Source organism: Somniosus microcephalus, chromosome 3, assembly GCF_052327205.1.
Source record: "Somniosus microcephalus isolate GS21.2 chromosome 3, FLI_Smic_1.0, whole genome shotgun sequence".
In the NCBI taxonomy this organism is placed as follows: Eukaryota; Metazoa; Chordata; class Chondrichthyes; order Squaliformes; family Somniosidae; genus Somniosus; species Somniosus microcephalus.
The window spans coordinates 213,396,374-213,423,293 of NC_140989.1; the positions used below are offsets into that span (position 1 = coordinate 213,396,374).

The window sequence follows — 26,920 nt, forward strand, 5'->3', positions numbered from 1 at the left end:
GGACACTTTATTCTGATTCACCCGCTTCAAACGTACTTTCTAGATAACCGACACCTTTGAACCCATGGGGCCAGAATTGGGGGGACCCTCAAATGTCAGGTGAATATGGCAAATTGGGGCTGAACTGTGAAGCCCTCCAAGTTGAACAGCCTGGGTGGAATGCCAGAGTTCAATGGATGCCCATGGAGCTCGTACCCCAGCAAGAGAGGCGAGCAGGGTCGCCAGCCCTTCAGGATTGCCCTGGAGTCTCCAGGAATTAAACACTAATCTCCAGGACACTGCTGCAGGCAAAAGAGAAAAATTACAGGGGCCTTAAAAACAATTTTTTTAAAAGAAAGGTTTTTTGAACGCTTTTGTTTGCTAGTTCTAGAAATATTGGAGATGGGGGGGATAAAAAAAAAGACTGTTTGACTGACAGTCAAGAATAAACAGTTTGTTCGCTTTCCGATTGCCCTGGGAAGGGCAGGCACCGCGAGGATTGGCGGCCAATGCCGGGAGCGTGGGGGGCCGGAGGTCATGTGATCAAACCTGAGTTGGCAGCCCTGGAGGGGAGAAAACTGGGGAACAGAGACCCCAATCATTGGGACACTTCCGCAGTAGAAGAAAAGACACGGACTCAAAACCAGGATCCCCAGCCCCCAACAAACACACAAACCAGGAGGCTGCGAGTGATTTTAAGGCTGAAATCGAACTGATTCGAAAGTTGGGTCACAACAATCCGTGGTGTCACTGGAAGCTCTGGTGTAAATCCCCCACCTTCTGTTTTATATATTATCAGTAAAATCCTTGATCTAAGTTACTAAGGGAGGGGAGAGGTGCCCTCCACACCCCACCCCCCAAAACCACCTTGTGGGGTTCTTTACCAGCTCCAAAACAGTGACGGGGTCGGTTCCCCTTTAACAAGGGAACACCGCCCCTAACAACTGACCTCTAACCGCGGTTAATCGGGACTAAGGCATTGAGACCCAGCTAAAACAAGGACCTTTTGTGGAATGTATGCTTTAAAAACAAAAATTCTTCATGCAACAAACGGCCCTGCATTTCAAAATAAAACCGCAACTTTCTATAATTCGCAATGAATCGACAGATTGTTGAACATGAGGCCGCCCTGCAGGTTAAGGGAAATTATACACCAAGCAAAAGAGCTTTGTTGTGATCTTACCTGAGACACTCATTTTTGGTTGGAAGTGTTAGGATAGGCGTGTATAGGATACCCCCCACCAAGAGGTGTGCCTTTAGAGAGGGGCGAGTGGGCTAATTGTTAGTTTCTTACGTGTCAATATCTGGGATTGTGACGCTGTTGAACTCAACATCGGCCCAGTGGGAAAGGGTGAGACAGGAATGTGTAAGTGCGCCCTAGTAACAAGCTTCCATGCTTTTCTAACCCAATATCTTAGTCCAGTGGCGTGTTATTGTTAACTCAATAATACGTCTTGATTGATCGTCCTTTAAGGGGGGGGGCGGCGGGACTTTATTTTGATGGGGGGGAGAGAGAGAGAATTTTTGTAAAACTTCTAAAGTTTGAGGTTCAGGAGATTGCGTTTTTTTTAATGGTCACTGTATGAACGGCTGTGAAGGTTTTAGATAAGAGCACTTCTGCAAAGGAATGTGCCATCCCAGGTGGCAAAGCCAATCTGTATTGGCCCAATGTAGGAACGTGGGTTCCTAACTAAAAGACTGAGTTCGACTCAGGTGATCAAACTGATGTGCCTCAATAATCCCGAGACTCGATGTTAGCGAAACAAAACAAGGCTTTTATTAACTTAGAAGATAACACGCAGTGGAGAGAGGTATCTTCCCTGGAGGTCTGCAGTACTGGCTGTGAGGCCAGACTGAGCTGGCTTACATAGAGGCCAGGTATGGGCGGAGCCCTACACACAACACATTCCATACATTCCAATACACAATACAATGGTGAGGAGAAACCTGAAACCAACCACAGTCACAGGCAATACAATGGTAAGGGGGAACCTGAAACCAACCACAATCACAGGCAGTGATGAATGGAATATTTCATCACATTCACCCCTTCTATAGATTTAGTCTGTTCGGGGGTTTGGTAGTCCTCTGCGACCGACGTGGCTGTTGTGGTGTCGCGGGTGTCGGCTGGGTGTCCCCGGTGGCCTCCTGGGTCTCTGCCGGGGGTGCCGCCAGGGTTGTTGAAGGGGTAGTTGGTGGGGGTGCCGTTGGTCGATGTTCTTCCGGGGGTGATGAAAGAGTAGTGGGTGGGTAAGAGTTGCTGTGGTCGTTGTTGCTGCTATTGCCGTGGTTGTTGTCGTTACCGGCTGGGGCGACGTCTTTTATTGACACGGTGTCCTCCCTTCCGTCGGCGTGCCGGACATACGCGTATTGGGGGTTGGCGTGGAGTAGGTGCACTGGCTCCACGAGAGGGTCCGTCTTATGGCCCCTCACATGCCTTCGCACGAATACCGGACCCGGGGTGGAGAGCCATGACGGCATGGATACGCCTGAGGTGGATTTCCGGGGGAAGCTAAACATTCGTTCATGAGGCGTGGCATTAGTGGCAGTACACAATAGCGACCGTATCGAATGGATCACATCTGAGAGGACTTCCTGCCAGCGGGAGATAGGGAGGCCCTTGGTCCTCAGAGCTAGAGTGACTGCTTTCCATACTGTCCCGTTCTCTCGCTCCACTTGACTGTTACCCCGGGGGTTGTAGCTGGTGGTACGGCTCGTGGCGATACCCCTGGACAGCATGTACTGGCGTAGCTCTTCACTCATGAAGGACGCCCCCCTATCCGTGTGGATGTAGCTCGGCATGCCGAACAGGCAGAACAGGCTGTTGAGGCATTTAATGACCGTGGCGCTGGTCATGTCTGGGCAGGGGAAGGCGAATGGGAACCGGGAGTATTCGTCCACAATGTTCAGGAAGTAAACATTGCGGTCGACGGACGGGAGGGGGCCCTTGAAATCTAAGCTGAGCCGCTCAAAGGGTCGTGTAGCTTTGATTAAGTGGGCTCTATCAGGGTGGTAGAACCGAGGCTTGCACTCAGCGCAAGTGCGGCAGTTCCTGGTCAGAGACCGAACTTCCTCAATCGAGTAGGGTAAGTTGCGGGACTTTATGAAGTGGAACAGCCGCGTGACCCCTGGGTGGCAGAGGTCGTTGTGGAGGGTCTGTAACCGATCCCCGGTGGCGCTGGCGCACATCCCTCGTGAGAGGGCATCTGGGGATTCGTTAAGGGCCCCTGGCCGGTAAATGATGTCATACTCGAAGGTGGAGAGCTCGATCCGCCACCTAAGAATCTTATCATTTTTGATCCTCCCCCTCTGTTTATTATTGAACATAAACGCTACCGACCGCTGGTCGGTAAGTAGGGTGAAGCGTTTGCCGGCTAGGTAGTGGCGCCAGTGGCGCACTGCCTCCACGATGGCTTGGGCCTCCTTTTCCACGGAGGAGTGTCTGATCTCGGGCCCTTGGAGGGTCCTCGAGAAGAAAGCTACGGGCCGCCCCGCCTGGTTGAGGGTGGCCGCCAAGGCAAAGTCAGACGCATCACTTTCCACTTGAAGTGGAGTGTCCTCGTCCACTGCCTGTAGCGTGGCCCGCTCAATATCCTGCTTAATGCTTTTGAAGGCGGCATGGGCCTCAGCAGAGAGCGGAAAAGAGGATGCTTTCAAGAGGGGGCGGGCTTTGTCGGAGTAGTTGGGGACCCATTGGGAATAATAAGAAAATAACCCCAGGCACCTTTTCAGGGCTTTGGGAGTGTTGGGCAGGGGCAGCTCCCGTAGGGGGCGCAATCGGTCGGGGTCTGGTCCGATTTCCCCATTCTCCACCACGCTGCCTAGTATGCAGAGGCGCGTGGTGTTGAAAACGCACTTGTCCTCATTGTAGGTGAGGTTGAGTTTTTGTGCGGTTTTCAGGAACCTCTCGAGGTTCGAGTCGTGATCCTGCTGGTTGTGACCGCAGATGGTGACGTTGTTGAGGTAGGGGAAGGTTGCCTGCAAGTGGTGGTCATCGACCATGCGATCCATCTCCCTCTGGAAGACCGAGACCCCATTCGTCACCCCAAAGGGGACTCTGAGGAATTGGTAGAGGCGTCCGTTCGCCTCGAAGGCGGTGTACGGGCGGTCCTCTGGTCTGATAGGGAGCTGGTGGTACGCTGACTTGAGGTCGATGGTGGAGAACACCCGGTATTGGGCGATTTGGTTCACCATTTCTGATATGCGGGGTAGCGGGTAGGCGTCTAGTTGGGTGTACCTGTTGATCGTTTGGCTATAGTCGATCACCATCCGTTTCTTCTCGCTACCCCTTACCACCACCACTTGGGCGCGCCACGGGCTATTGCTGCATTCAATAATGCGCTCTTTCAGGAGCCTGTCTACCTCGGTCGCGATAAACCGCCTGTCCTCCCAGCTGTACCTCCTGCTTTTGGTCGCTATTGGCCGGCAGTTAGGGGTAAGGTTCGCGAATAGCGAAGGCGGCTTTACCTTCAGGGTAGCCAGGCCGCACACTGTGAGGGGCGGCTGGGACCCACCGTACTTGAGCGTGATGCTTTGGTGGTTGCACTGGAAATCCAGACCCAAGATCACGCTCGCGCATAGATTCTTCATGATTAATACTTTAAAATTATCGTATACAGTCCCGTTAACGGACAATTGTACTGTGCAGTAACCCAGAATGGTCGATGTCTGGGTTTTATCAGCCATAGAGATGGTACCCCGAGTAGGGACCACCTTTAGGGAGAGTTGTCGTGCCAGTTCCGGGTGGATAAAACTCTCCGTGCTTCCACTGTCAATTAAACATTTAACCCCGCACCCGTTTACCTCGATGTCCACCATTGATTTGGATAGCGGGTGGGGCCTGGTCTGGTCCACTGTGACCGATGCCACTGTAGGGCCCTGATCGAGACAAGATGGCGTCCGCGCTGTCTGCTCACAAGATGGCGGACCCCACGAGGTCGGGCAAGATGGCGTCCAAGATGGCCGCTCCCACGGGGCACACGCGGCGGTGGCGGGTTTTGGTTTTCCAGCGGGGTTCCCTCTGCACACCTTCCCAAAGTGCCCCTTCTTACCGCACTTAAAGCAGGTGGTGCCTTTCGCCGGGCACAGGTTTCTGGTGTGCTTTGGCTGCCCGCAGAAGTAGCAGTTGGGTCCCTGACGCGTCGCGGCTGTCGTAGGGCTTCTGGGGGGAGAGCGGGGCCCCGACGGTGTCGGGCTGCCGGGCGGGGAAGATGCCCTCCAAGATGGCGGCGCCCTTGGTGCACACGTGGCGGCGTGGACGGCGCGGGCTGAAGAGTAGGCGTCCGAGTTTCTCTGGGCCACATCCAGGGATCGCGCGGTGTCCGCAGCCGGTTTCAGGTGCAATCCCATTTTTTCCAGCAGTCTTTGCCGGATGTAAGTGGAGCTGAGGCCTGTAATAAAGGCATCGCGGACAAGCTCGTCGGTGTACACTGCGGCTTTTACATCTCGGCACTTGCAGTCTTTGCCAAGCATTTTCAGGGTGCCTAGGAACTCCTCCACCGATTCCCCAGGTCGCTGTGCGCGAGTGGCGAGCAGATGCCTAGCATACACCTCATTCGTAGGCTGCTGGTAATGCGCCTTTAAGATGTCGCAGGCGGCCAGGTACGTGTCGGCGTCTTGGATGAGGCGGTAAACCCGGTGGCTTACCCAATTCCGCAGAATTCCGAGTTTCATACTCGCAGCGCCCGTAGCGTCTTTGACGGCTGCGGAATTGTCCAGGAAGAATTCCATACACATAAACCAGTGTCTGAAGCGTGCTGATGCGTCCGGAGCATGCTGATCCAAATCCAAACGTTCGGGTTTCAGGAGTTGATCCATTGTGTTGAAAAATAAGTTAATAAAATTGATGTGCCTCAATAATCCCGAGACTCGATGTTAGCGAAACAAAACAAGGCTTTTATTAACTTAGAAGATAACACGCAGTGGAGAGAGGTATCTTCCCTGGAGGTCTGCAGTATTGGCTGTGAGGCCAGACTGAGCTGGCTTACATAGAGGCCAGGTATGGGCGGAGCCCTACACACAACACATTCCATACATTCCAATACACAATACAATGGTGAGGAGAAACCTGAAACCAACCACAGTCACAGGCAATACAATGGTAAGGGGGAACCTGAAACCAACCACAATCACAGGCAGTGATGAATGGAATATTTCATCACAAACAAAACTAACTTTAATGAAACAAACAGGCTTTAACAAGAAACTGCAGGATAACATCGAATGTAGGTCTGCTCTCTCTGGAGGCTCCACGAGGACTGCCCCTGCAGTCCTGTGTCTGACGTCATGACGTCATCATGTTTTCCCACCAGTGGGGGATCACGTGATGAACGGCGTGACGTCATCACGTTTTAGCCGCGCTGTTAAAGTAACCACACTCTGTACAGTTAAACAGCATAAATATACAGACTCAGACTGTAGCTAACATGTTGTTAAAAGGAATTATATACAAACGATCTGAGTCCTTTGGTGGCTCCGCCACATGCGCCCCCCCAGAAATTGTCTTTAACAGCAAAAGTGAGACGTCGAGGAGGCCTGACAAGTCTGTCCGAGCGACTTCAGTAACCCTGCAGAAGAAGCTGATGGACGGTGGTCGAGCTGGCGGGGCGAGTGTGGATGAGCTGGCGGGCGGCTGTGGTTGGTCGGCCACGTTTCGGCGGTTGAGCGACGACGACTGGGCGGTCCAGGTCCAGGTGAGCCGGCTTCAACCGGTCCACCGAAATGTGATCCGGCTTTCCTCCGATGTCGACCGAAAAGGATTTATCTCCTGATTCGATGACGCGGAAAGGACCAGTGTAAGGGGGCTTGAGCGGATCCCGGCGAGCGTCATGGCAGATAAATACATACTCGGCGTTCTTCAGCTCCGCTGGCACGTGGGAGCTCTGTAGGCCGTGATTTGATGTAGGCACTGGAGCGAAGCATCTGGCCGCTTCCTGGTGGCTGACGAGTTGCTGGGAGGCGGACCATGGCTCTGTGGGAGAAGGGAGGAAATCTCCTGGTACTCGGAGCGGCTGGCCATAAACGAGTTCGGCCGAGGACGATTGCAGGTCGTCTTTGGGCACCGTACGAAGACCCAAAAGGACCCATGGGAGTCTGCCCACCCATCCCGCACCTTGAAGACTGGCCTGTAGGGCGGCTTTAAGCGACCTGTGGAATCGCTCGCAAAGGCCGTTCGCCTGTGGATGATAGGCGGTGGTGCGATGAAGTTTGGTGCCGAGCCCCTGAGCTACAGCGTTCCAAAGCTCCAAGGAAAATTGTGGCTCGCGATTGGAAGAGATGTCCGCTGGTACCCCGAAACGAGCAACCCAACAGGAGATGAAAGCTCTAGCGACGTCTGCCGAAGTGGTGGAAACCAAAGGAATTGCCTCTGGCCACCTAGTGGTGCGGTCCACCATGGTGAGGAGATGCGTATAACCATGAGAAGGCAGAAGTGACCCCACAAGGTCCACATGCACGTGGTTGAAACGACGCTCCAGAACAGCGAACGTAGCCACTGGAGCTTTTACATGACGCTGGACTTTGGCCTTCTGGCAGACCACGCAGGTGTTGGCCCAGTCACGGACATCGAGGTGCAAACCCTTCCAGACGAACTTCGCCGACATTAGCCGTTGTGAAGCCTTCATACCAGGGTGTGACAACCCGAGTATGGCGTCAAACACCTTCCGGCGCCATGCGACTGTCATGATAGGTCGGGGAACACCCATGGAGACGTCGCAAAGGAGCGTGGTGCCTGCGGCCTGGAAACTGATGTCGGTCGTCGGGGGTCACCAATGTAGGAACGTGGGTTCCTAACTAAAAGACTGAGTTTGACTCAGGCGATCAAACAAAATGAACTTTAATGAAACAAACAGGCTTCAAGAAGAAACTGCAGGATAACATCGAATGTAGGTCTGCTCTCTCTGGAGGCTCCACGAGGACTGCCCCTGCAGTCCTGTGTCTGACGTCATGACGTCATCACGTTTTCCTGCCAGTGGGGGATCACGTGATGAACGTCGTGACGTCATCACGTTTTAACCGCGCTGTTAAAGTAACCACACTCTGTACAGTTAAACAGCATAAATAAAGATACAGACTGTAGCTAACATGTTGTTAAAGGAATTACTGTATATACAAACGATCTGAGTCCTTTGATGGCTCCGCCACACTAGCAGCTGACAGGGGCAGGCAGTGGGCGAGGCCAGCCAGTCAAGTAGCACTTCAGTTCGTGACTTTTCCAGGATTTTAAAACATTTGATTTGATTTAGGTTTTTAGGATTTCAAATGAATACATGGCTAGAGGAATGCTGCAAGGGGGAGGGATTCAAATTCCTTGGACATTGGAACCGGTTCTGGGAGAGGTGGGACCAGTACAAACGGGACGGTTTGCACCTGGGCAGGACCGGGACCGATGTCCTAGGGGGTGTGTTTGCTAGTGCTTTTGGGGAGGGTTTAAACTAAAGTGGCAGGTGTAGTGATCAATAGCATGTCATTCTATAGTGGACACTAGGTGGAACTCTGTAGAGCTGTATATAGCTGTATGTTTAAGACTACATTACCCATGAAGCACTAGGCTACCCAGAAGGCAACAGTCAAGATGGCAGCCTGCACACAGGAGCACACATGGAAGCCTCTACAGATACTGTACCTCGAGAACGTGTACTGAATAAATAACTAGCTAGAAGTTAGCTGTGTTCATAATAAGAATGTCTAGTTATTAATGAACATAACATGGTACCAGGGTGGTGAAGATCTGCTGAAAATTGTGAAAAGCGACATGGAGAATTTGAAGCCACCAGGAGGTTTGAATCTCGATGGAAATGTCGACTACAATTGGCGGATTTTTAAACAACAATTCGAACTCTACATTGCAGCCATCGGATTCGGTACGAAGCCAGATGCAAGGAAGATAGCGTTGCTGCTTACGGTTGCAAGGCCCACAGGCGATAGAGGTATTTAATACATTTGTATTTAATCCAGCGGAGAACAGAGAAAAATTAGAAGATGTGCTAAAAAAATTTGATGCACATTGCTCTCCCAAAAAGAATGAGACGTATGAAAGATACATCTTCCGTTCTCGGACACAGCAACAAAATGAGACTTTTGTTAGCTTTATAACTGATCTGAAACTGAAAGCACAGACATTTAATTTCTCTGAGCTCAAAGCATCCATGATTCGTGACCAGATTGTGTTTGGTATTCATGATAAAAAAGTCAGGGAACGTCTGTTGAGAGAAACCGAACTAAATTTGGAACATGCAGTGAAAATATGCAAAGCCAGCGAGCTAGCTCGAAATCACGTGAAGACTTTCAGTGAAATCAATAATGATGCGAATGTAATGAGTGATAATGCTGCTGTCGGTGCTGTGTCCTACAAGGGGAAGAAACGTGGGCAGAACAGAAATGAAAAGCAATCGGAGGATGACATTTTTAATTGTAAACGCTGTGGTTACAAACACCAGTTAAGACAATGCCCAGCGTTTGGAAAAATGTGCACGAAGTGTAATGGAAAGAATCACTTTGCCAAACAATGCTTTTCAAAAGTAAAAACGATGAAAGGGCAACGAGTTAATGTGATTGAGGACACTGATGTAAGTGAGACATTTTTTGTAGGAATGGTGTCGTGACGATATCAAAAAAGATGCAGAAAATGTGCAGCCCTCAGAAATAGACAATGCTGAACATAAAGTTAATGCAGTAAAAGAGGACAAATGGATGATCCCACTGCAGATAAATGGAGCATTAGTTACATTGAAACTGGACACTGGGGCAAAAGCAAACATAATCAGTATGAGTGACATTAACAATATGAAAGAAAAGCCCAAAATACAGAAAAAGTCAGTACTACTGAAGGACTATAATGGACAGAAAATAGATAGCTTAGGTGTATGCAGACTTAAAGTGACAGTCAAAGACAAAGTGCATCATCTCATGTTTTCTGTTGTGGCTGAAAGGCTTGATTCACTACTGGGTGACAAAGCTTGTGAGGACTTAGAACTGGTCAAAAGAGTCTACCGTATAAGCTGTGCCATAAGCAGACCAGATGACTCAGTGGATTCTGTAGTGAATAATTTCCAGGATGTGTTCAAAGGATTTGGAGTTCTACCATTCACTTACAAGATCCAGCTAAAGCAGGATGCTCAGCCAGTGGTACATGCTCCACGAAGAGTTCCAGCACCCCTGCGTGACCGGCTCAAGAATGAACTGGACAGAATGACCACACTAGGAGTCATCAGGAAAGTCGAAGAGCCAACAGACTGGGTTAACTCCATGGTATGTGTAAAGAAAAAGAACAATGATCTAAGAATATGCATGGATCCAAAGGACTTAAATGCAAACATAAAACGTGAACACTACCAGATTCCCAAGTGAGAAGAAATCACCAGTGAAATGTCAGGTGCCAGATACTTTACAAAGCTCGATGCCTCACAAGGATTTTGGCAACTAAAACTGGATGAAGAGAGCACCAAATACTGTGCCTTCAACACACCATTTGGCAGGTATTGTTTCCTCAGAATGCCTTTCGGGATAATATCTGCATCTGAAATCTTTGATAGAGCGATGGAACACATAATTGAAGGTCTGGAAGGAGTTCGGGTCTATGTTGATGACATTATCATCTGGGGCTCCACATTGAAAGAACACAATGAGAGACTGACTAAAGTGCTACAGAGCATATGCCGGAATGGACTGAAGCTCAACAAAGCCAAGTGTCAGTTTGGCGTCCAGAACTCACTTTCCTAGGAGATAATCTATCTGGTAAAGGAATAGAGCCAGATATGGAAAAAGTAAACGCCATACTCAAAATGCCCCGACCCACTGACAAAAAAGGAGTGCTACGCATCATGGGGATGATAAACGTCATTGGAAAGTTCATTCCTAACTTGTCAGCCAAGACAGCCTGTCTGCGAGACCTGCTACATAAAACAAATGAGTTCGCATGGACAGAAAGACATGAACAAGAGTGGATAAACCTCAAAACAGTGCTGACAACCACACCTGTACTCACCTTCTTTGACCCAACAAAAAGAATCAAAGTGTCAACGGATGCATCAAAAGATGGCCTAGGTGCGGTCTTGCTACAAGCAGATGGTGAAGATTGGAAGCCTGTTGCCTATGCCTCCAGGTCTATGACTGATACGGAGTGTCGATACGCCCAGATTGAAAAGGAATGTCTAGGCTTGGTAGTTGGACTAGAAAAGCTTCATGGCTACATATATGGACTTCCCACCTTCACAGTTGAGACAGACCACAGCCCTCTGGTTGCCATCATGAAAAAAAACCTGAATGAGATGTCTCCAAGGATTCAACGACTCATGATGAAGCTGCAAAGATATGACTTTGAACTGTTCTACACACCAGGCAAATACATAGTGTTAGCAGATGCACTATCCCGAGCACCCACAATGAGTCATGTGAGCTCTACTGAAGACATGGATGTTCATGTGAGTATGGTCACTGCTGCGCTGCCCGTGTCAGACACAAAATCAAAGCAAATAGCAGAAGAAACAGTAAAATATACAGTATTACAAACAGTAATAGAGAACACTCATCATGGTTGGCCAAAAGGTTCCTGTCCAAAATATTTTCACAAGGTCAGAATTGAGTGTCGCAAGTGGACTATTACTAAAACAGAACAGAATAGTCATTCCACAGGCTCTACGTCAAGACATGCTCAAAAGGATTCATGAGGGACACCTCGGAATTGAAAAATGCAAAAGGAGAGCAAGAGACACTGTTTATTGGCCTGGCATAAATAAGGACATTGAGAACATGATAGGCAAATGTGAGACATGTCAGAAACACCAAAACAAACAAGCAAAGGAACCAATGATAGTAGCTGACATACCAACAGCAGCATGGCAAAAAGTTGGTATGGACCTTTTTCATTTAAATGGTAAAGACTATCTAATAGTGATTGACTACTATTCTAACTATCCTGAGATGGCGCTGCTCTCAAGCACCACAGCAAGCAGTGTCATAATGCATGTGAAATCCACCTTCGCCAGACATGGAATTCCCAGGATTGCCGTTAGCGACAATGGTCCGTGCTTCAACTGTAAGGAGTGGCAACAGTTTGCAGCACATTATGACTTTCAGCACATCACATCCAGTCCTTTGTATGCTCAGTCAAATGGTAAGGCAGAGAAAGGTGTTCAAGTTCTCAAGCAGCTACTGAAGAAAGCGACAGAAAGCAAGTCTGATCCTTATCTCGCCCTGCTGAGCTACCGAGCCTCACCTTTAGACTGTGGTTCTTCACCTGAACTACTAATGGGTCACAAGTTGCGCACCACGCTACCCTGCTGTGCAAAAGAACAGCAAAGTGAGGAACTGAGACAGAGACTTCAACTGTTAAAGCTGAAACAGAAATCATACTATGACAAGTCATCCAAAACTCTAAAACCATTGACAAAGGATGATGTTGTCAGGATTGAGGATCCAGATGCATGGAACAGGAAAGCTACAGTTCTTGAGGAAGTAGGACCAAGGTCATACACTGTTAGAACTGAGGAAGGACAGATTCTCAGGAGGAACCGCCGTTCCCTCCTAAAAACACAAGAGACTATTCAAGACCAGATTGATGACAATGCCGCAACTGCATCTTGTCATTCACCGCCAGAACAGTCTCATGAAGACACATCAGACTTACCCGTGTTGAGAAGATCCACACGTGAAGTAAAAGAGCCTGATAGACTTAATCTTTGAGTACAATGTAAAGCTTTGAAAATGTGTTGACTGTTTTGAAAATGTTTATGTTTATAGAGCACTAACAAAAGTGTTACTGATATTATCTTTATTGTTTTCTTGAAAGTTGATTGATATTGATTTTGTTAAACCTCAAAGGGGGATGTAGTGATCAATAGCATGTCACTCTATAGTGGACACTCGGTGGAGCTGTGTAGAGCTGTATATAGCTGTATGTTTAAGACTACATTACCCATGAGGCACTAGGCAACCCAGAAGGCAACAGTCAAGATGGCAGCCTGCACACAGGAGCACACATGGAAGCCTCTACAGATACTGTACCTAGAGAACGTGTACTGAATAAATAACTAGCTAGAAGCTAGCTGTGTTCATAATAAGAATGTCTAATTATTAATGAACATAACAGCAGGCGGTTGGGAACCTGAGCAGGGAGACAGAGGAAAGGGAAACAAGGAAAAAAGCAAAAGACAGGAAGGAGAAAAACAAAATTAGAAGGCAAAGAACTCAACGGTTTAAATCAAACATGGTCACAGTAAATAATAATTCATATAGGTCTGAGAGCGTTAAAAAAACAAGCCTGAAGGCTTTGTGTCTTAATGCAAGGAGCATTTGGAACAAGGTGGATGAATTAGCTGCGCAAATAGAGGTAAATTAAGATGATTTGATTGGGATTACAGAAACATGACTCCAGGGTGGCCAAGGCTGGGAACTCAACATCCAGGGGTATTCAATATTTAGGAAGGATAGGCAAAAAAGAAAGGGAGGTGGGGTGGCATTGCTGGTTAAAGAGGGGATTAACACAATTGAAAGGAAGGATATTAACTCTGATGATGCGGAATCTGTATGGGTGGAACTGAGAAATATCAAGGGGCAGAAAACGTTAGTGGGAGTGGTATATAGACCTCCAAATAGTAATACGGAGGTTGGGGATGGCATTAAAAGGGAAATTAGAGAAGCATGCAGTAAGGGCACAGCAGTCATCATGGGTGACTTTAATTTACATATAGATTGGGCTAACCAAATTAGTAAAAATACTGTGGAGGAGGAATTCCTAGAATGTTTACGGGATGGTTTTCTGGAACAATATGTCAAGGAACCAACCAGAGATCAGGCCATCTTAGACTGGGTATTATGTAAAGAGAGAGGATTAATTAGCAATCTTGTTGTATGAGGCTCCTTGGGTCAGAGCGATAATAATGAGATAGAATTCTTCATTAGGATGGAGAGTGAAGTAGTTGACTCGGAGACAAGGGTCCTGAATTTAAATAAAGGAAACTACGATGGTATGAGGCGCAAATTGGGTAGGATTGATTGGGGAATGTCACTCAAAGGGTTGACGGTGGATAGGCAATGGCAAACATTCAAAGACTGCATGGATGAACTACAGAAGTTGTTCATCCCAGTTTGGGATAAGAATAAAACAAAAAGGGTGACTCAACCGTGGCTAACAAGGAAAGTTAGGGATAGCATAAGATCCAAGGAGAGGGCATATAAATTGGCCAGAAAAAGCGGTAACCCTGAGGATTGGGAGCAGTTTAGGATTCAACAAAGGAGGACAAAGGGATTAATTAAGAAGTGGAAAATAGAATATGAAAAGCTTATAAGCTTGCCGGGAACATAAAAACTGACTAAGAGCTTTTATAGATATGTGAAGAGAAAAAGATTAATGAAATCAAGTGTAGCTCCCTTGCAGTCAGAAGCAGGGGAAGTTATAATGGGGAACAAAGAAATGGCTGACCAATTAAATGCATATTTTGGTTCTGTCTTCACAAAGGAGGACACAAATAACCTCCCAGAGATGTTGGAGAACATAGGGTCTGATGAGCGGGAGGAACTGAAAGAAATCAGTATTTGTAGGGAAATGGTGTTAGGGAAATTGACGGGATTGAAGGCTGATAAATCCCCAGGGCCTGATAATCTACATCCTAGGGTACTTAAGGAGGTGGCCCTAGAAATAGTAGATGCATTGCTGATCATCTTCCAAAATTCGCTGGAATCTGGAACTGTACCCATGGATTGGAGGGTAGCTAATGTTACCCCACTATTCAAAAAGGGTGGTAGAGAGAAAGCGGGGAATTACAGACCAGTTAGCCTGACATCGGTAGTAGGGAAAATGCTAGAGTCCATTGAAGTAAGATTTAAAAATGAGCGTAACAGGGCACATTTAGTAGAACGCAATTGCGGCAGCAAAATGTGTAAAGATGAAATGTACTAATTATCCTATGTTTAATTGCAGAAATGACCATACCAGTTTAGAAAGATGAAACTTACAAAAAGAGACACTGACAGAACCCTTTTCTGGAAAAAAGAAACTTAGTAGTGGTCAAGAGAGAGAATGACTCGTTTCTCAGAAATCACATGTCCTGGATGACTCATTTCCAAGAAATCAGAGGGTCTACAGGCCCCTGCAGTGAAAAGTGAAACTTGTTATAGGCTACCTTGTATAAGTTAGACACACCTAGTTAGTGATTAATGTATAGACTTTAAAATCGATTGGACCTCTAGAGTAGGAGGTCTCGGAAAATGTGTATAACTGTGTGAACCTCAAGAGATTCGGTGGAGTCGGAGCCTTGTGTTGGGACGCAAGAGCCATAGCTCCCTAGGCCTGAATAAACCGTTTTGACTTCAATTATTGGGTCTGTCTTTCTTACAACAAGCCGGTGTCGTCGACCTTGTATATCACTTGGTCCGCACTTTGGGGGCTTACATCATCCATTATAAAGGATGTAATAGCTGAGCACTTGGAAAACAGTGACAGGATCGGACAAAGTCAACATGGATTTACAAAAAGGTAAATCGTGCTTGACTAATCTACTGGAATTTTTTGAGGATGTAACTGGTAAAATAGATAAGGGAGAACCAGTGGATGTGGTGTATTTGGACTTTCAGAAGGCTTTCGATAAGGTCCCGCATAAGAGATTAGCGTGCAAAATTAGGGCACATGGGATTGGGGGCAAGGTATTGACTTGGATAGAGAACTGGTTGGCGGACAGAAAGCAAAGAGTTGGAATAAACGGGTCGTTTTCAGAGTGGCAGGCAGTGACTAGTGGGGTACCGCAAGGATTGGTCCTAGGACCCCAGCTGTTCACTATATATATTAATGATCTGGACGAGGGAATTGGATGTAATATCTCCAAATTTGCAGACGACACAAAGCTGGGTGGGCGTGTGTGCTGCGAAGAGGATACCGAGAAACTCCAGGATGATTTGGACAGGTTGGGTGATTGGGCAGATGCAATATAACGTGGATAAATGTGAGGTTATCCACTTTGGTGTCAAAAACAGAAAGACAGACTATTATCTGAATGGGAATAGATTGGGAGAAGGGGAAGTGCAACGAGACCTGGGTGTCCTTGTGCACCAGTCGCTGAAGGTAAGCATGCAGGTGCAGCAGGCGGTGAAGAAGGCAAATGGTATGTTGGCCTTCATAGCGAAAGAGTTTGAGTACAGGAGCAAGGATGTCATGCTGCAGTTGTACAGGGCCTTGATGAGACCACACCTTGAGTACTGTGTGCAGTTTTGGTTGCCTTATCTCAGGAAGGATGCTCTTGCCATGGAAGGAGTTCAGCGAAGATTCACAAGGCTGATCCCTGGGATGGCAGGAATGACGTACGAGGAGAGATTGGGTCGATTGGGCTTATACTCGCTGGAGTTGAGAAGAATGAGAGGGGATCTCATCGAAACTTATAAAATTCTGACAGGTCTGGACAAACTAGATGCAGGTAGAATGTTCCCGATCGTTGGAGAGTCCAGAACCAGGGGTCATAGTCTAAGGATAAGGGGTAAACCATTTAGGACAGAGATGAGGAAGAATTTCTTCACCCAGAGAGTGGTGAACCTGTGGAATTCTCTACCACAGAGGGCAGTTGAGGCCAAGTCTTTAAATATATTCAAGAAGGAGTTAGATATATTTCTTAGAGCTAAAGGTATCAAGGGATATGGGGAGAAGGCAGGGACAGGGTACTGAATTTGGATGATCAGCCATGATCTCATCGAATGGCGGAGCAGGCTCGAGGGGCCGAATGGCCTACTCCTGCTCCTATCTTCTATGTTTCTATGAAAGGAATTGATCGGGTAGATAGTAACATTCTCTGCTGGTTGGGGTGTCCAGGACAAGGGGACATAACCTTAAAATTAGAGCCAGTCCATTCAGGAGAGAAGTTACACACAAAATGTGGTAGAACAGGCAAGAGGACACAAAGAACAGGATTTCTTTCTGCTTTTTCCACAAGAGTCTGTTGAATAAAAGCACCAGTGTTTGATTAGATAGAATCTGTCACTTCAGCACCTAAAATCCAACTTAGAGGAGGTAGGATTCCAATCCATGCAAGGCTCCCGGGGTAAGAGACGCAAGTTACAATGCAAATCAGTAAAAGAAATCCCTCCAACTTCACATCTCACCATGTAAATGAAATGACGCAAAATCAAAGCCATTTATGAATCAGTAAAGGTTTATTTACAAAATTCTTAAGTATTAATGTCAATTTATCAAATATATATACAGATATGTATAGAGAGAAAAACCCATTATTTTACATTTCCATACTACACACGTCACCCCCTTCCCCAAAAATTACAAAAGGGAAGGGAATTACCTCAAATAGGAATGCTCAGCCAGTATTTACACACACACTATACAAGTACTCCGTGTAACTCTGCACTGTACAGTACACATAGGCAAGTCTCCTTGTATTTGTCTACCCAGTATATTTTGAGAGACTGGGCACAATGTAATGGGGAGACCGGTCCACTACAGCACTGAGCACAGCAGCATTTGAACTTCAAGTTCTTAATAAATAGGTTTCATTCTCTTTTTTTGTGTCGTCGAGCAGCCCAGCACTTGTGCTGAACAATACACAGTACTGGCTTTCTCAAGTATATAAGTAACTAAGGCAACCATTTTAAACTCAAGCCCTATGGATAAACTGGTCACAACATCCCCGAACAGGCTGAGGATTAGAACACTAGTTGGTGAGCAAGTTGTGTTTGTCAGTGCTTGGCTTGGATGCTGCGGTTTGCGTTTCGCCCTGTATCTGAAGGGACAGCCTGTGCTGCCCCATTAGTATGTGAAGGTGGCGCTCCTGGTTAGCAGCAACCAATTTGGTCAGAAGCATGTTTGCAATGCTGCCTCAGCTCCTTTGGTACACGGCTAATTACGAGAGAGAGAGAAATGTGGTCTTATCCAGAATCACAGTGAAATAACCTTTACTCCAATACAGCCCAGTTGCAAACCTAGCAGTACTTGACCAACTATCAGTATTGTAGCCAATGTGGGTTAAGGCAATGGTCTGAGGGTGACCACATTAAACCAGCAAGTAGATATCTGGCTAATATTTTGTAACAAACAGAAGACAGGCCCAACATACAGGGAGAGAGAACTGGCTTGGTTGCCAAGTAGCGGCATGGTTAAAGGTGTTTATGCGTTCACTACACAGTGACCAGACCAATCCTTCACAATTGTATCGTGAACACCTCACATCAATGGGCAGGCTTCCCTCTGCTCAGCTGACATCTTTCACCTCGGTTTCAAGGCTTCCATCACACACGGAAAACCTCACTGCTATAAAGTGTTAAAGCTCCGCGTAATCACTGCAGTGCTGAAGTTACACTTCAAAGAAACTTCCCCCCGATTTACAAATTCCATTATTTTTTTGCTCAAAAGAAAATGATCCTCCTTTAAGCTCCATTTTCGCCATTTACAGAGAACCCTGCTCCGCCGATAGAAATTACACTCCGATCTACAGCTGGAAACCTGTGGCTCTGGTCTGGCCGATTGTTGTGCTTTGATTCTCACAGTATGTTGATCTCCAGTGAACATTATTGTGATCTGTGGCCAGTCTGTAAAATAAAGGAGCCAGTAAAAGAGGGAGCAGAAGGGGGTGGGGGTGGGGCAGTGGGGGAAAGAGGAGAAACCATTTGCTCTCCTGAAATAGGTGCGCCAAGTCCGACAATGAGACAGGCAAGGATGAATTTACTTAGCACTAAAACTATACGCAACAGGAATAACTATACCCAAACACAATCTGGATCACACAGCAGCTGATTAAAATAATTAACGTCCTCCAGTGAGTACGGTGAGCTGCTGAATCTTAATTGTTCGAGGGCAAGCCTCACAGACCCCAGGGTTATGAAAGGCAGAAAAAAAAAATCAGCCAGGACTCCTGCTCGTGAGTGAGCTTTGCTGGAGTGAGAGGCTGAGAAATACCACTATCACCTCAGCGAGGTACAGAGAAAACCGCAACAAGTTAAAACTGGTGTTTCTCAGCCGCTCACATTTACAGCATCTCGCGCCCTCTGTCAAACAGAGATTGTCCTCACTTACTGTAGCGCTAAAACTCAATTACATGGGCAAGCCAGGCCAATGCAATGCCCAAGGAAAAATCCCCAAGTGGAGAGTGGTAAAGTGGGCATGTGGAGTACAACTCAACTCAAGAACAAGGATGGCAACATGGAAAGCAATTTACCTCCCTTATTCGGTTATATCCACACGTCGTTGATCTTGGGCACTGTGGCGAGGTGCCAAGGGCTAATCTCAGTGCAACGAGATCAGGGGGCTTCTGTTTTGGTGGCTGGGTGGGGCAAGTAGCTCAAGGACGAGAATCAGAGATCCAGCTTATCTAATTTTTAATGACTGAAGACTTCTTGTCACACGTAGGACTGCCTCGAGGGGCCCCCAGTAGCTGGCAGAAATAGCAGAGGTACTTGAAAACTTGACCAGAGGCATTGGCAGAACATTAGAGCATATACACTTGGATAGGAGCAGCACCCAATACAACTGATGGAGGGAAGATATTGCCATCAGAGAGTGGGGGCAGTCTTATAAACGTGGGTTGGTTATCACTAGGTGGCTTCTGGTCAGAACCCCTGAAAGGGACAGACACCCCCAGGGATTTTTCTTCAGGCTCATAAGTTTTACCATTGCTTCACAGAGTATAAATGAGTACAAAGAATACAACCACTGCACTGATCAACTTCAAGAAACCAGGGTGTTGTGACCCGAATTATCTTTTAAAAAAAAAGCAGCTCCTGAATCAACTTGAGTGATCTCAAAGGCCACACAAATCGTGCGACATTTCCCCAGAAATAATGTGAACAACAGAGCCTGTTTAATTGAATAAAAAGTGACTTTCCTCCTTCTGAAATAACTTAAAACCAAAACAAACAAATCAAGAGTTATAGTAATGAAGTAAGAAGCACTTTTCTACCTCAAACAATCTTTTTGTCCTCCACTTCAATCATGCAGATATACTCCTAGCTCGGAGGTAGTGCTCAATCAATCTCAATGTATGATATCGGCCATCGTTGGATTCAACTCACACTGAGTTAGCGTACACTAAACACATACCATAGCACCTCACGATACACAGTTACATTTTATAAAAAGGTAAACATAGGCGTAAATGCAAGAGGGGGAAAAAAATGAATGTGCAAACTTCTCGGAATTCAAGTCTATGCTACTGTTTGGATAAATAAATGGGATAAGGGCGGGTATAAATAGAAGGGGGAAAACATTGGCACTTCTGGTATCCACATGCTGCCTGTCGACCCACTCTAGAACAGGTTCAGTACCCCAAAGCATCTACTCATTGAGGAAACCCCACGCCAGATGACATGACCCGATCGGTGGGATGGGTTCCGAGGCTGAAGGTTGACTCCCCTCGGCTCGCCGACTCTCTTGACAAAGGAGGCACAAGCCTGGCTTCCTTCTGTAGTCCATCAGTCAGGTGATGGCATGGCCAGTGTTAGGATGGTATGAGCTTTGACTGTTTCTCCTGAATCTGATTCAGTACGTTTATTGTGTCTTTTATCAGGGCATCAAAAATCCCATCCGCCAACTGCATCTTCACACATAGCTCATCCTCATCATAATTCACCCACTGAGCTTCTTCCTCGTGAAGCTCCTGGACCTGCAAGAACACAGACAAGAGAGATTGTGTTTGTTTTCTGGTACCTAGCACTTTCCCTACAAATACTGATTTCATTCAGTTCCTCCCTCTCATTAGACCCTATGTCCCCCGACATCTCTGGGAAGTTATTTGTGTCCTCCTTTGTGAAGACAGAACCAAAGTATGTATTTAATTGGTCAGTCATTTCTTTGCTCCCCATTATAAATTCCCCTGATTCTGACTGCAAGGGACCTACGCTTGACTTCACCAATCTTTTTCTCTTCACATATCTATAGAAGCTTTTACAGTCAGTTTTTATGTTCCCAGCAAGCTTACTCTCATATTCTGTTTTCCCTTTCTTAATTAATCCCTTTGTCCTCCTTTGTTGAATCCTAAACTGCTCCAAATCCTCAGGTTTGCTGCTTTTTCTGGCCAATTTATATGTCCTCTCCTTGGATCTTATGCTATCCCTAATTTCCCTCGTTAGCCACGGTTGCGCCACCATTTTTGTTTTATTTTTATGCCAGACAGGGATGAACACATTCTGTAGTTCATCCATGCGATCTTTAAATGTTTGCCATTGCCTATCCACCATCAACCCTTGAAGTAATGTTCCCCAATCCATCTTAGCCAACTCGCGCCTCATACCATCGTAGTTTCCTTTATTTAAATTCAGGACCCTAGTCTCTGAGTCAACTACTTCACTCTCCATCTTAATGAAGAATTCTATCATATTATGATCGCTCCTCCCCAAGGGGCCTCGCACAACAAGATTGCTAATCAATCCTTTCTCATTACATAATACCCAGTCTAAGATGGCCTGATCTCTAGTTGGTTCCTCGACATATTGGTCCAGGAAACCATCCCGTATACACTCTAGGAATTCCTCCTCCACAGTATTGTTACTAATTTGGTTAGCCCAATCTATATGTAGATTAAAGTCACCCATAACTGCTGTGCCTTTATTGCATGCCTCTCTAATTTCTCGTTTAATGCCATCCCCAACCTCAGCATTACTGTTTGGGGGTCTGTATACAACTCCCACTAACGTTTTCTGCCCCATGGCATTTCTCGGCTCTACCCATACAGATTCCACATCATCAGAGCCAATATCCTTCCTTACTATTGTGTTAATCTCCTCTTTAACCAGCAATGCTACCCCACCTCCTTTTCCTTTTTGCCTGTCCTTCCTGAATATTGAATACGCCTGGATGTTGAATTCCCAGCCTTGGTCACCCTGGAGCCATGTTTCCGTAATCCCAATTATATCCTTCAGGCTTGTTTTTTTAACACTTAGTCCTTTTAGAATTATTATTTACTGTGGCCCGGTTTGATTTACACCATTGATTTCTCTGCCTTCCACTTCTGCTTTTCTCCTTCCCGTCTTTTGCTTCTATTCTTGCTTCCCTTTCCTGTCCCTCTGCACAAGTTCCCAACCCCCTGCCATTTTAGTTTAAACCCTCAACAGCACTAGCAAACACTCCCCCCTAGGACATCGGTCCCGGTCCTGCCCAGCTGCAAACCGTCCAGTTTGTACTGGTCCCACCTCCCCCAGAACCGGTTCCAATGTCCCAGGAACTTGAATCCCTCCCCCTTGCACCGTTCCTCTCGCCACGTATTCATCTGAAATATCCTTCTATTTCTACTCTGACTAGCACGTGGCACTGGTAGCAATCCTGGGATTACTACCTTTGAGGTCCTATTTTATAATTTACCTCCTAACTCCCTATATTCAGCTTTTAGGACCACATCCCATTTTTTACCTATATCGTTGGTACCTATATGCAGCACGACAGGTGGATGTTCATCCTCCCCCTCCAGGAAAGGGTATTAAAGGTTACAGAACCAAGGCGAGGGTAGACAGCATTAAGGTACAGATCAGCCATGATCTAATTGAATGGTGGAACAGGTTGAAGGGACTGAATGGTCTCCTCCTGTCCCTCGATTCTTTTGAATTTGATTCCAGCAGTACAGCTGTTCAAGACACGGAGGTCGAGTGTCAAGACGTCCAGCATTACAGCCAATCCGTGTGGCTTTTTTCTAGTCAAGCACGCCTAAGAAGGAACACCATCAGCAGGGGAAAAAGATGGTAAACGCAGGTGAACTGCACGTTCCTCCTTTAAGTTGGTTCCCTGCACGTGCAACCGTAGCTTGGGAGTGTCGGTCAGTCCAGGTGGTGCTGTCCCAGTGCGGCCAGTACTGCTCGGTCACCTAGAGTACTGTGGGTGGTTGGGTGGAATTTTATCAATATACTGCTCTTGAATTATAGCACGATCATTCAATAGCCACTCTTAGTTTCCTCCCTAAATGGCACATTGACAGAAACAACTGCTCATCAAATTGGAATAGGAATGATATTTGAGGCACTAGATCTCTGAACAACATGATTCCTCAAATTTAATCTTATTCAGAGTAGATCACTATATCATACATGAGATTAAAATATGGATGGAGTGGTGCACGTTTCTCTGGAACTTGGGGATCAAATTTAGCCCAATAAGCCAGATAATGGGCTCCTTTCTCCCTGCTGGCAATAGGGTCTCGGACAGAAAGAGCTTGGGTGATCCTGGAGGATACTGGTCCAGAACGCAAACTACTCAGCAATGGCAAAGTCACTCAGGGTGGCCATACAGATGCCTGGAGTGGGAAATGGATAAGATTACGCTGCTGTAACAGGAGTTGCTCTTCTGAGGCAGAGCACAGAGAGCTTCAGTCTGTGTCTAGTGCGTGCTACACAGGACCCAGAAGTGCTCGACCCAAGGAGGAAAGAAAAACAGAAGGAAGAATTTGATTTTTAGTTGATTTAAGCACCAACTTGGTAAAAATTCATGCTGGGGATGTGGGCATCACTGGCAAGGCTGGCAAATTATTGTCTGTTCCGAGTTGCTCGAGATGATGATGGTGGGTCTTTTTCTTAAACCGCTGTAGTCCCGTGTGGTGAAGGTGCTCCCACAGTGCTGCAAGGTAGGGAGTTCCAGGATTTTGACCCAGTGACTATAAAGGAACGGCGATACATGACCAAGTCAGGATGGTGCATGACTTGGAGGTGATGGTGTTCTCGTGCACCTGCTGCCCTTATCCTTCTAGGTGGCAGATGTCGTGGGGTTACACACTGCTAACCCCTGAGAAATACTGAAAGGTTCTCAAGTTTCCAAATCAATTTGAAAGTGAAAGCAGGATAGCCAGGCAGGAAGCCACAGCCAAAACCCTGCGCCATTTAAAATAAGGCAGAGCTCACTTGCACGGTGAGGAGAGTTTATGATCGTGGTGTAATGGGACTATATAAAACAGAACTAAGAACATAAGAAATAGGAGCATGATTAGGTCACTTGGCCCCTCGAGCCTGCTCCGCCATTCAAGATGATCATGGCTGATCTTGGGCTCAAAGCCACTTCCCCACCCGCTCCCCATAACCCTTCACTCCCTTATCTTGCAAAAATCTGTCATCTCCACCTTAAATGTATTTAATGACCCAGCCTCCACAGCTCTCTGGGGCAGAGAATTCCACAGATTTACAACCCTCAGAAGAAATTACTCATCTCAGTTCTAAAAGGGCGACCCTTTATTCTGAAACTGTGCCCCCGAGTTCTAGATTTCCCCATGAGGGGAAACATCCTCTCTGCATCAACCTTGTCGAGCCCCCTCAGTATCTTATGTTTCAATAAGATCACCTCTCATTCTTCTAAATTCCAATGAGTATAGGCCCAGCCTGCTCAACCTTTCCTCATAAGTCAACCCCCTCATCTCTAGAATTAACCTAGTGAATCGTTTCTGAACTGCCTCCAAAGCAAGTATATCCTTCCTTAAATAAGGAGACTAAAACTGTACGCAGTACTCAAGGTGTGGTCTCACCAATACCCTGTACAGTTGTAGCAGGACTTCCCTGTTTTTATACTCCAACCCCCTTGAAATAAAGGCCAACATTCCATTTTGATTACTTGCTGTACCTGCATGCTAACTTTTTGTGTTTCATGCACAAGGACCCCCCAGGTCCCTCTGAACTGTAGCATTTTGTAATCTCTCTCCATTTAAATAATTTGCTTTTTTATTTTTCCTGCCAAAGTGTATAATCTCGTACTTTTCCACATTATACGCCATCTGCCAAATGTTTGCCGATTCACTTAGCCAGTCTATATCCCTTTGCAGGTTCTTTGAGTCCTCTGCACAACTTGCTTTCCCACCCATCTTTGTATCATCCGCAAACTTGGCTACATTACACTCGGTCCCTTCATCCAAGTTATTAATGTAGATTGTAAACTACTCCTGAACTGAAGGACTTACCAGAATGTGGTCAACTCGGTCACGTTTTTTCCTGCCAAATTTCATCATCTTCTGCCAGTCTGTCTTGTGGTTTTGTTCTTTTCTGAATCCAAACAACTTCAGGACCTCGTTGGAAATGAAGGTCTGCGGACAGAAGCACAGGAGAAATGGCAGCTGCTGCACACACCCTAACCACACCCACAAAACAGCCCGCAACCCTGCCACCCTCTCACAGGTCTGCACAGCACAGAGTTTGATACTCGGGGCTTTGTGTTTTCCCCATTTTGATCCAATTTGTGACTTCTATTTAAAACTGGAGAAAAATAATCAAAGCAGAGACTGAATTTTGGGTAGACAAAAAGTTGTCAAAAATAAATGCCTGAAACCCTAATCTTAATCTAAACTATCAGAGAAATCCAAGAGCAGGTATGAATCTAGGCCTGCCCACAGAGCAACTGAGGTTTAAAGCAATGTGCAACATCCCCAGAGGAGCTGTTCATTAAAATAAAGTCAGATTGATGAAAAGGTTTGACTTATCTTTTACACTTTACCTTGACTTAAGACCTAGGCTGGGAGATGAATATTTATCGATTCAGTCTATAAAAATGGTACAGCACTTCATTTTGCCAACAGCGTCTGCTATGAAGTAATCCTTGGTTCCATCGGATTCCTAGAAAGTCGCATTTTTAATAAAGTGGTAGGCAGAAGACTCGAAATTGGAACTATGGGAAGTCTTGCAATAAACGGTGGGGCTGAACTGGGCTCATACAGGGGACCCAGCCCATCAGGAAGGGCTGGGGATTGAAATCACTTCTCAGTTTAACAGACGGGGGTGTCAAGCCTTTGAGACTGAATACTGTCCCACCTGCCCGCTGGGACATGGCCTCCTGCGACACAAGCTGCAGAGCTTCCGGTAGGTTTATGTTCTGTAACACAGCCAGATGGTAGGAGAGACCCCACAAAGACTGGTGTGGGAAATGGGACGGTTCGAACTGATGAAGCATCGGGGGCGGTTTATAAAGAGACAAAGTAAAGTAAAGGAAGCACCCTGCTCTCTAGTTTGCTTTGGGTATGGAGAGCTGATTTGCACATGCCCATTCTCAGTCCCTCACTGCAAAGTTTAACAGGTCACATCACGTGGCTGCGCATAAAGGGAAACAAGGCTGGAACCGAAGCTGGCTTTACACTGTGGTAAGGAGTCCGCAGCGTGGGTTTGAAACTCTGAGCTACTGGGAGGAGGGTTCTAACATGCATTCCAACTTCTGTGTCACAGAGAAGCAGAAACTGCTTTGCTGCAACACTAAAGCTGGTGTGTAAACATACATCAACTCTGCAGGTAAACCTGCAAGTGTTCTACACCAATACCTTCATGAGCCTGAAGGTTAAAACACCAAAAATAATAAATTGAAGAATCTGATCTATAGGCTGGTTGATACTTTTTAACCATTGCTCCTGATATGCAGCTTAACCTCAGTTGGGAAGTAAAGAAAGAAAAGAATGTGCAATTATACAGCGCCTTTCACAATCTCACTGTGTCCCAAAGTGCTTTACACCAATTAAGTACTTTTGAAGTATAGCCACTGTTGTAATGTAGGGAAAAAAAGCAGCAGCCAATTCTTGCACAGCAAGATCCCACAAATGAGATAATGGTCAGATAATCTGTTTTAGTGGTGTTGGTTCAGGGATAAATATTGGCCAGGACACCAGGAGAACTTCCCCTGCTTTTCTTCAAAATAGTGCCACAGGATCTTTTATGTAAGGGGGCGGTCCACTATACACAATACAAGGTAAAGCACCGGAGCAGGCAATACAATATATGTAGTTAACTACAGAGTCTGATGAATGACATATTTCATTACAGCCTCATCCGAAAGAAGTCAGCTCCAACAGTGCAGCACCTCCTCAGTACTGCACTGGGACTTTGTGCTCAAGTCTTCGGAGTGGGACTTTAACCCACTACTCAGAGGAGAGATCGCTACCTACTGAGCCACGGCTGACAGCTCAAGATTTATTACTACCGTGTTTTGGAATTGGAGAATAGGGTTCCCTCAGTCTATATAACTCCGCTCAAACCAGCATACTTTGTACATTATTTCTGACAAGTGGGACAAGAC

The 26,920-nt window shown here is 46.5% G+C and overlaps 1 protein-coding gene and 1 long non-coding RNA gene across 3 annotated transcripts in view; one reads left to right on the forward strand and one right to left on the reverse strand.

Annotated features, from left to right (window-relative positions):
• The first annotated feature begins 1,310 nt into the window (after positions 1–1,310).
• LOC147121709 (uncharacterized) lies at positions 1,311–15,289 on the forward strand. Its single transcript, XR_015075404.1, has 2 exons — positions 1,311–1,345; positions 14,897–15,289. It is a non-coding gene; the product is annotated as an uncharacterized LOC147121709 (long non-coding RNA).
• Positions 15,290–17,090: 1,801 nt separating this feature from the next.
• Positions 17,091–26,920, reverse strand: part of LOC147121710 (centrosome-associated protein 350-like) — a 106,318-nt gene continuing 96,488 nt past the window's right edge. For both annotated transcript variants that reach the window (XM_085982152.1, XM_085982153.1), the window contains 2 exons: positions 24,828–24,950; positions 17,091–20,567 (listed from right to left, as the gene is read on the reverse strand). In XM_085982152.1, the coding sequence (XP_085838278.1) occupies positions 20,403–20,567; positions 24,828–24,950 (288 nt within the window). In that variant the 3' untranslated portion in view covers positions 17,091–20,402. The remainder of the gene's footprint in view (positions 20,568–24,827; positions 24,951–26,920) is intronic.